The following is an 11318-nucleotide window of genomic DNA, read 5'->3' as shown; positions in this document are numbered from 1 at the left end:
ATAGTGCAAAGTTTTTTTTGTTTTTTTTTATCAATGGCCAAACGACTGCCTATGTTGGTGTTGCTTGGCAAGATATTAATAAACAACCTAAGAGGAAGTCAAGTCAGGGGCTACAGGATACAGCTGACCAGGAAGGATGCTGGCCGTTTTAGTCAATAGTGATAAGTTCAAAGCACAAAACCCTCTTTTCTTATACATCTGCGTACGGCCTACTATATGTTATTTAGTTAACCAGTCAATTGTTTTCCAGCAGGAACTTCATTTTTTTTTTTTATATCCTTTGAAACTGACCTAGAACAAGCTGTTCAGTGCAGTGACATGTCTAACTAGGCCTGTAAAGCAATGCAAGAGAGAAAATGTTATACTGCAAGGGGTTGGGGTTCATGAAAATAGATTACATTTGAATTGAGAATCATGGTCAGCTTCAGTTAGGATTGTAAGCATCCAAAGTAAAGGACATAGGAAGCTGGGAAGAAAACAAACAAACAAAAAACCATGTAGACAGAACAGAGGGCTGTCTATTAGTTATACTACCTGGACACAATTCTTAGGTGTGTCTTAAGTAGGTGACAGACTTTATAAATATAATTTATACCAGAAAAGTCATACATTTACCATAGGCAGTCCTTTCCCTATTGCAATGTCTGTTTGCAGATTCTATTGTAAACAGCAGATGGAACCAGCCACAACCCCCATTTTTGTCACAAGCCAAGATGGAAATGTGTCATTAACCTGCAACAAGATTGGCAGGGTAGTTTTACAATGATCATAGCTTTCTATAGTGAGTACCATTGTTATCAAAAGTATGGTATATGTAATGGGGTTGCGATATTGTATACAGCCACAGGTTCTCATAAAGATAAAAAACCTCCATCTCATGTTGTATTGACGCCACATCCAAAGGTCTAAAGCTAATTACTCAATGTAACTCAATGTACAAGATAATAAGAATATAAAATATACAGGAGATGGGCAAAAAAAGGAACACCTGCAGTATATAACAAATTTGTTTTTTTTTAAATGGGCTGGCTGCCTCTTTCATGATTGATTCATTTGTTATGCAAACAGAATTGCTCACCTTATATATAAAAGCTGTTTTTTTCCTGCTGTAAGTCAGTTTCTGGCTCCATAGGTACAAAGGCATATTTGATATACCCAGAGGGTACTTGGAGAAGATTGGTAATTGCTTTCTTATTCAAGTCATTCTGGGAAACACTTTTCTGCAGATTTCCACCCCCTAACCCCTAAAGGAATAGGGCGCTAATAATTGAGGAATGGTCATGAATCCCTCCAGAACAATTTAATCCTCCTTTCAGTCTCGTCACATGAAATCAGTGACAGTGCTATTGCAGGTGTTCCCATTTCTGTGTCCAGCCCGAGTATCATTCATGAGACGTGACATGGGCTTTGTTATTGCTTATTGAGCTGAAGCAATGCCTCCAGGCAAAAGTGGATTGTTCTAAATTAAATCCATGTAATCATGAGAGAAGTTCAGTTTTACTAAACATTAAAATACTGCCAACACACATATCTGTCATTGGAGCAGTCTTGTCATTCTCTTTCTTCACTGCCACGTTTCTGCTGCCAAGCATGGTAAGGTTTTAGTAATCACTTTGGAGTCAATTAAGCTGAAAAAGGTTTTGTTGATACGTATGTCTGACGACTTGGTTACAGAGACACATTTAGAGTGCTATTCAAGGTTTAAAAATCAATTTTCTTATTAACACCATAGCAATATTATCACGGGTCCACCATTTGTTCTGTTGAAGATCTTTTCGTTCTTGTATTCCATACTTAAATCTGTAATATTCAGATACAGCGCCATAGAAATGTTTCTGCTGGATCTTGGTACCAACTGCTGTAGTTTCATTGGAAAGACCTTGCAGAGTGATAGATACCAGAAAAAAAACTGTTTGACTTCAGTTTATCTGTATATTCTGATTGATGTATATACAACACAAGCAAAGAGCCAAACACAAGCAAGGGGGATCAGTGATAAAGACCAATCTTGGTTAGCACTGATTTAAATGGACCACACAAACTCTTGATCTGAATGGTCAAATGGTATTATGTTACATTTTAAGAACCAGCTTAGTTTGGTTCTGAATTACAGGTTGGTGTGTTTTCTTCACTGGACATTACCAAAGTTATAAGAAAACAGAGAGACATCCAAATAGCACTACCATAATCGATATAAAAAGGGGGGGAAAGTATTTTAGGATGAACACAAGACACCCAGATTTATATACACTTAATAGTTTTGGGTTACTTTTTATGTATTTCAATTGGCTCCATATTCTAAACATGAAATTCCCTTAACACTAGAATGACTGTGTTTATACACATACCTAGAACAACCATGATCGGTCAATTTGACCGGCATATTAAAAACAACATAAATATTATAATCAAAGGACAAAGAATTGAATATAAGTCATAGTTTTATTCAGGAACGTCATATAAAGCATCTACACAACCGAAATATTGTAACTAAATGGATATTTGAACAGAAATGTGTTTATATATATTACAGAATACATATTACAGAAAGCGCAACCTGAAAAAATGGTAAAAAAATGAAATAAACATATTTGAAAATAAATTTGTGTGTATGCAGGTATATCATGTACATACAAAACTGTACAACAGACACCATGTAAATAATTATCTTTTTTTTTTTAAATGAAATGGGTTTATATTGCCTACATAACAAAGCGCATATATGCAACCGAAGCTATGCGTTTATACACAGACATACTATAATCAAAATGACATGAATAAATAAACATTTGAACAGAATGGGCTTCATTTACAATCGTTTACAATGTCCAAGTGCTGGCACAGATCACACAGATCCTGTGCTTTTCAGCATATGCAGTGACTGTCTTTGCCATTTGGCACAGCCATCAACAGTCTTGTTGCCATTACAATTTGCAATCTGGCATAGTCGTCTCTTGTGGCTGGCACTGGGTTCTTCTGCCCCTTCAGCTGCAGCTGCTGGTACCGGGTTATCAGTCTTTTGCTGAAAATGCGTCTGGCGAAGCTCTTCGGCTAACTTCAATATGAAAGTCTCTCCTATGTTTTCAATAGGGCATTGATAGCTGTGAGATCCAGACCATAGTAAAATGTCAACTCCATACTTGAATTGCAGAACTCAGCAGTCTCTGGCTTTTTTTTTTCGCCTGTCCTGATCGCAACTGATGGATGAAGGGAACTGAGAATAATCACATTCTTTCTCGGCTTGCATTTCCAAACAGTCAGTGTGCAGACAGAGTGTTTGAGGATTTTGTACTGTTGTGTTTGCAGGTTTTTTTAGCAGATGGTGGTAGTTCTCTCTTTTGCTTATGATTTGTTCTGAATTTCACCATTCCTGGTCGGAATAGATATGACCGTATTTGATCTCCCTAATTTTTGCAGCTATGTAATTCTTTCTTTGTCAGGGTAATTAGTGCATATATTTAGGAAAAGTCAGGAAAGCACAGCCCCTTATCTTAAACACACACACCGGAATTTAAATGTAAATTCCAAAAACAGTCAAAATGACCGCCTTGGTCGTTCTAGTGTTAAATCCTAAAAATGTTGTTGACTTTTACATGTAAATGTTGGATGACCTTTAAATCCCTTCTGAGGTAATATGGAAAAAACCTACCGGAATTAAATAGTTTTCATTGATGTGTTTAAAAAAAAAATGTTTCAGCACAAGCTTAGCTATAGCTATGTCATACTGCTTGCACTGGAGGGGGTAGGGAATAGCAGACACATTCAAGTCAAATATAAGTATAAAAAAGACAAAACCTGTAAGTTTGGCAGTGATTCTGACAGGCATAACAACACATCTACTGACTACTAACAGCGAGCGTTCTCGTTAAAAACATATCTATTTCACTAGCTAAACTAATCTGCACTTGTCACATTTGTGTACCGTTTGTCTGTTCTCAGAGGGGAGTGCTGTATTTGGTGACTACTCTGGCTGAATTTTAGCCTGTCCACTTTATTGACAAACTGACTCAATTTATTGGCATCTAATAAACCTGCATGATCAATTGATATTTAAAGGCACTGTACCCACAAGATTTTAGAAATATATCATTTCTTACACATAGTATTTAAGGAAGTTGTAACGAATAAAACATTTCCTGTAAAAGGGGTTTTAAAAGAATATCTTCATTGTATAACTTTATGGAGTTTGTTTACAACTTACAGTGAAATCTGAAGTTGATATTCATAACCTTCTTTTGTGGCACGCACTAGCCTGTTTTGCTCAAGAAGGCTTCAGTGAGGGAATGTAAACAAAATGGACAGACATCAATATCTGTTTTTGCTGAAGTACACAGAATGCAAAACTATAACAGACTGATAAAACCCAGGAACCAAATATATAGCTGAACATGATTGAGAGACACTGCCACTTTAATAGAAATGTTAATAAAAACTCTCTCTGCTGTGTCCGTTCTTCTGCAGGTATTTCAAGATTAGCATGCTGGAGAAATAATCATGATGATTATACTACCAAATGCATCTGGCAATCATTGTATTTTATTGGTGTTGTTTTGGATTTGTTTTTAAAGCATTTACTGTATTCAAGATGCACAAGGACTCCAGTGTTACCACAGCACTCAGATGGTGTCAGCCTGTTCTTTTGTATTGTTTTTTCTCTCCCTGTGTGTCAATCCATGTTTTGTACGGTTTCTTCTCTTTGTTGGGGCTCTTTGTCTTGGTACACAGCAGTTAGGGCACTTTCTGGGTGCCTTGGCACAAATAGGAAATTAAAGTGGTGCCAGCAAGTGCAAAAGGGTTCAACAGGACAGAGGAAACTGGGCACACAATGACTCTATGACAGATTTGAATCTGGGAGAGAGAGATAGAGAGATGTGCAAGTACTTTACTGTATATGAAAATGAAGCACCAATAACCCCAGTCCTCATCACACGTTAGCTCCCGAAACTGTACATTATGATGTTTCCTTACATTGTGACCAATCAATAGAAAATGTCCAACACCTGGAAGAAGATCAATGTTGCTAACACACACAGTTCAGCTTTGTTTAGTTTCCCTGCTACTATATATCTTCAAACGAAAGATGACTGTATCAGTGGAACTCACTTTTCCAATAAGATATTAATAACTCCTCTCTGCTTATAAAGATTGAGATTTAAGAATGCTGTTCTGCTCGTAGCAGCAGTAAATGATGTTATTAAAACGGTGGAGGAATACGGATCATTTTTGTCTCTTTAACCCTGACCTCCTCAGTGAGGGAACAGCACATCGGCTCCTGTTAGGAAGGATTGCACCTGGCGTCCCAGGGAGCTTCCTCACAGCTCCCGCCTGACAGTCTCCATGCAAACAAGGAGCCCAATGTTCTGGATTGAATCTGAATATTTCATGCACATACTGTACATACTTTTAAAATAATGTTTTGAAAGTTTTAAATATCATGATTCCAGTTATCCATATCTGGAATATGACTGGAATGCTTATTCACTGATACTAAGAATTCCGAATATGAAATACGATGATTCATGGGCTGCACATATACTATACTATCTTGTTTTGGTGAAACTACAGCAGAAACAACATTCACACAGTAAATATATATATATATATATATATATATATATATATATATATATATATATATATATATATATATTGTAACACAGCAGGGAGGGGGTTAATCCTCCCTGCATAAAAGAAACATGTGAGAATGCACATTTGTTTGATTGTTTAATTGTTAATTATCCCCTGCACCTGGTAATTATTGTTAAATTAGGACCAGGTGCAGGGTATTTAAGAGAGGCAGCTAGTCTGCTCATTGCTGCTGAGTAGAAGGAGGCAGATGGTGTGCTCTGTCTCCGAGCAGTAATCCTGAAGTAAGTGCCGTGTCAATCCTGTGTTTTGTGTTGTGGGGAAACGGCTTAGCCGTCCCATTTGATAGTCAGGGTGTTCCTGAGAGTTAAGTTAGTGCTCGTAAAGAGCTAGGTGTTTGTTTTGGTTTTGTATTTCTGTTTGTATTATTAAAAATGCGCGGAAGCGCTGAACCCCCAATTTCAGTGTCTGGGTCAATTTGTAAAGGGGCAACGAACCAAAAGTGGTGCAAGTTATCACAATATATATATATATATATATATATATATATATATATATATATAATTTGGAAATAGTGCTTGTTCACAGTTGTGGCTCACTTTCATGTTTTAACCTTTAAACTTCGAAGATTAACCATAAACATGAAATGTAGCCTCAATATTCTGTTATTAATACATTCTAGTAGGTGCGTCGCTGTGTTTTTATGATTGCTAAATTGTATTGAATACTTTATATATTAATTAAAGAGTAAGTTGCTTCAGCTTTTAAATACTTTTTATTACTGTCCACATATACAAATGGGGACACTGACACGTTCAACATGAAGACACAGATTTAGCTTACATGCCTATGACTGACTGCTAGAACTGAAGAGCAGCTTCTGAACTCAGAGTATTTGAATCATTGCAGTAAGAACTAAAAAAATTAGAGAGACTGGAGCTGAATGTTTTCATCTTATATCTTACTAGAAAGTCACAAGGTCAGTGTTTCATAAACCTCAACTTTAAGTCTGCATATATTTTACAGAATCTCTTGAAAATAACTAGAACTTTTGGGACAGGCTAGCAGAAGACATTGAAAATGTGCAACAGATACAGACAGAGATCATATACTGTACTTCACAACCCATTTATTGTGGAGACGAATACTGACATGGGTCTTAGAAATCTGAAACCATTACCTTAGAAACACATTGTTTTTAAAAAAAAAACAATAACTGAATCATAGATCCTTAAGTATACATATATGCCAAGGCCTCGGAAAGCATATATGATATTGCACACAATAAGAATTTTGTTGCATGCAAATTATGTGGCCAGTATGTTTATTCTCGGAATCCGTATTTGGCACAAGCAAGTGGGAACAGACAAGTAAAACTGGATGACATTGACTCCAAAACTAGACATCTGTTAGTAAAACTAACTCTGTTGAACTGCATGAACTGAACATTTTAAAAATGTATTTGATTGTAACCATCTTGGAGTATGGTTTTGGAGAGGAATGTTGTATACCTGTCAACTACCTCATCCCTGTAACCCTCAGACCAGAGATCCTATTTATAGTATGGTAATATATTATAGGAATTTATTTTTGGTATATCTTAATCACAGCCATTACCTTTAATAAGTTCTATTGGGTGCTTAATATAAACTAGAAAAAAGCATTAAGAGGTAAAAAAAAAATAATCATTTAAAATATAGAGCTGCGAAATATAAAACATTTTTGATACTACGTTTAAAGGGAAGGCCAATTGTATAGCTTTGTACTAGTGCAATTTCCCTTATTGTTCGTATACATCATATACATGACAAGAATGTTGCTGCCTTAAAAGTCCATGATGAACATATATCAGATCAATGGCTTATTTTGAAATATTATCAATAAATACAAATTAGATGTTTTGCGGGATTTTTTTTTATTTTTGGTTTACACATGACAAACATGTTTTCAGGGATTTATAGCTAGAAATTACTTTTGGGCAATGTAAACTATCTTTCTGATAAAATAGGCTGTACATACTGCAAGGCTAAACTATGACATAATTCTGTTTTACAGAACGTTTACATTTTTTACAATGTGTTATTGTTCATTAACTGTTTTGTAATTGTTTAGATTGTGTTTCTTACGGTATTCTCATTATTCAAAGCACTATTTAGTCAAAGAGGATGTTTATATACACTAAAACATGCTTTACAGTTTTGTGTATGGGCCCAGTATTTTTTGTTTTCCATACAATATTTAACAAGTCAACCACAGTTCAATAGAATTCAATACAATGCGATTCTGGCTTTCCAGGGTGTGTTGTGCTGTATAAAAGAAACGATGTATGTGTTTGTGACAATAAGCAATGCTCCGTGTCATCCTTAATGAGCGAGGTTTTCATATCTAACATAAACACCCACTCTTCAGACTCAACCTTCCCGACAACGCTGCTTCGCCGCTTTTTGTAGCTGTCAGTGCCTCCTGGCTCCCCCTCAACCAAACAAGGAAGAAGAGACGTTTTGACTGGCATTCCTTTTGTCCCATCAGAGAGAGGCGGTGCCTAAACGCTAGCTTTATTCACCAATCACCACAGGGACAAAGCAGACCTTAGTTGGGTTAGGTTTAGTCGGACGTATTGGGTAATAACAAACCACCCACCTTTTTTTGTGCTGGGAGTCACGAGAGTTCGAAGTTTAACGGAACGGAGTAGAGAATAATGCTGCAAGACTTGAAATGACGGTTTAGGATTTATTTTCGGAAATATCGCTGGAAGTCGTTAGTAACGTGTTTTGTTAGGCGAATGCAGATGCAGTTTGGCTGCGTTAGTGTGTAAGTGTCACAGTGTAAAGGGGAAGTGGGGAAGTCGTGTTGTGTTGAACGGAGACGAGAGAGGAGGCGTTTCCTTTGCCTTGGTTTAATGTGCCTTAGTTTTCATAACAGTATCTTCACACTCCTGAACCCAAGCAATAGAATTAGGCGTTTTAGTGAGCTGAAATTGGTTTATACATATATTACATAATTCTTTGAACTATTTCAGTTTCAATTTGACAATTGAAAACTGAAAATCAGTAATCAACATTATATTTAAAAAAAAAAAAATCTACATGGTAAGTTATATTACACCCAACTGATTTGAGCTTAATGGTTTGTACAGGTCCACTTTGCCATTCGAATTGGATATTTAGAAAGCACATAGGACTGTGCTAATGAAGTGCTAGGCAAGAGACACACCGACAATCGCACATTTGAACTGGAGTTGCAGTGGCTTGGTACAGTAAGTAGTGTTTGGGAGTCGGTGATTTAGTTTTCAAGAATGAAGAAGTTCTCCCGTATGCCAAGGTCAGAGAGTGGTGGACTAGGAGGAGGATCTGGGTCCGGTTCGGGTTCTGGAGTCAGTAATTACATCGGAAGAGTGTTTGGTGTGGGCCGATACCAAGTCACAGTGGAAGAACTGATTGCTGAAGGTATGCTGTTTTTGTTATCTACCGTTTTTCTTTTCTCTTTTTAAAATGTGTAATGGAGTGCTTGGGTTTGTGTAGAACTACATTTCAAAATATTCGTATGTTTTGCCAGGTTCAATATCTTTATTGCCTATCGTTGCCTAGTGTAGCACTAGCAGTTGCCCAAAGCACCACCCTCTGTAAGAACAAGCACAGTTATACTTTACCTGCGTAATTAAACCTCGAGACATGTTTTTAAAAATTAAACACACGTTGCTCCAGGATACCATATGCAAGTAATCACTAAACATTGACTTCTTTATAGAGAGTTGTACAACAACATTTATATTGTAAGTAAAGTTTGTATTTCGACATGGAGGATTGTTTAGAATTACAAAGCAGCTCACAGAGTTGGTAAAACAGTCCAATTAGTTAGCTGTTTACCGCACAGAAATGTTTGTTTTACAGAAAAAAAAAAGAATTGGTGTCCTCTATTAACTTCTAGAGGAATCTCATACAACAGGAACATCAACATCGGCCACTATCGATAATGTTGAATTAAAAAAATAAATAAATAAAAATAAACAGTAGAGGCCACTGGCCCTAAATGTTTACCCACCATTCTGTACTCTGTAGTTTAAATCACAATTAGTCGCTTCTCGGTATGATCATACATTCATGGAACATAGGAGGCATTTTACACCAATAAATATCTTCTGGTTTATGAACACTTTCTAGAAAATTGGGACCATGTTGGCCTGCCATGCATAAGTTACAGAACATATGTTTAATCACTTGTTTATTAATTGGGTACATTTTGTATGGAATGATCATGTAACAGTCAGCTGCAGTGTGTCCTATGTCACCATCTGGTATGATTTTATATTGTAACTTACCAGAACTTTCTACACAGTACATATTACAGCTGCTTAATATTGCTGTGGCATCCCATCCCTCTCTTTTTACAGTCTCCCTTTTATATATGTTGAGGATCTTTTGTTGTTTTTTTACTTAAATGGGGAAATGCTCATCATAGACAACACAACATTAAAAGTTGCTGCTTCCTGAAACCTAAACACTTCCACTTTCTGTAAAGCAGCATTGGCAGCATAGCTATATCCCTAAAAGTGAAAATAAATAAAGAACCTTCCATCACCATGAAAGGTGATCATCAATAAGGTGATTATAATAAATAAGATAACTCATTTTTACAGCTTTAGTTTTCACTCTTTAAAATGTAATGTGATATATTTTAAAAACATTTACTCCAGCTTTTAACTTATTTCAGGGAAAATAAATAAACAATTGTTTTTTTTTCCTCAAAAACTAGTCGTTTAAAAAAATAAATAAATAAAAAAAGGCTGGTGCCTGGAGTAAACACTTTTAAAATATACCCCTTAAACACTGTTTTAATGAAGACTAGTAGATGGGCTTGGAAATTGGTAATGGAAAAGAAAGCATTTTTTGATTAGACAAATCAATTGAATCATTAAGTTGAACCGATTTGATTTGGAAGGTGCAACTTACTAATGACTTTCGTTCAGTTTATATTCAGTTGTTCAATATCACTGCAAATGCTATGTGATGCTACTTCCTGATACTCTAGGTGGCAATTAGGGAGAAAGCTATTGTATTAAGGAGGCTGTGTGGTCCAGTGGTTAAAGAAACTGGCTTGTAACCAGGTGGTCCCCGGTTCAAATCCCACCTTAACCACTAACTCATTGTGTGACCCTGAGCAAGTCACTTAACCTCCTTGTGTTCCGTCTTTCAGGTGAGACGTATTTGTAAGTGACTCTGCAGCTGATGCATAGTTCACACACCCTAGTCTCTGTAAGTCGCCTTGGATAAAGGCGTCTGCTAAATAAACTAATAATAATAATAATAAAAAACAATACACCAAACATCTGTATTGCATGTCACATTAATAAAGCAATTTAGTGTGTTCTGCATTCTTCAACACATTCATGAAGGCATTACAGTTCAAAGTAATTTGGTGCAATTTCTTTTAATAAAAGTATCTCCAGTAGATCCCTTGCCAAACCATCTGGGTATCGAAACTAAGGTATCGAAACTAAGTATGATATTAATTTGTCATGATAGGGTGAATAAAAACCATAAGCAAGGTATAGCCTAGATGTGTCACACTAGGCCAGAAATATTTATCTTGCTGAGAAGTAAAAAAAATAAAATAAATACATGTTCAGACACAGCTGCAATCGATCTGAAAAAAAGCAATTGGTTCTTGCTAAATCTGTTTTGAAGCATGGGTGTGGCATGAAGTTGACCTTGTTTCAGACTACTGTATGACAA

General features: G+C 36.2%; 1 protein-coding gene across 2 annotated transcripts in view; it reads left to right on the top strand.

Annotated features, from left to right (window-relative positions):
• The first annotated feature begins 8167 nt into the window (after nucleotides 1-8167).
• Nucleotides 8168-11318, top strand: part of LOC117973314 (BMP-2-inducible protein kinase-like) — a 65876-nt gene continuing 62725 nt past the window's right edge. The window contains exons 1-2 of one of the 2 annotated variants that reach the window (XM_059003213.1): nucleotides 8168-8397; nucleotides 8723-9032. In XM_059003213.1, the coding sequence (XP_058859196.1) occupies nucleotides 8882-9032 (151 nt within the window). In that variant the 5' untranslated portion in view covers nucleotides 8168-8397; nucleotides 8723-8881. Of the gene's footprint in view, nucleotides 9033-11318 lie in introns of both variants that reach the window. The other variant, XM_059003193.1, reaches the window with a different exon arrangement.

The sequence above is a fragment of the Acipenser ruthenus genome, chromosome 1 (assembly GCF_902713425.1).
Source record: "Acipenser ruthenus chromosome 1, fAciRut3.2 maternal haplotype, whole genome shotgun sequence".
Taxonomy (NCBI): Eukaryota; Metazoa; Chordata; class Actinopteri; order Acipenseriformes; family Acipenseridae; genus Acipenser; species Acipenser ruthenus.
Note: the sequence above shows the minus strand (reverse complement) of the source record. Positions and strands in the feature narration are given on the sequence as shown.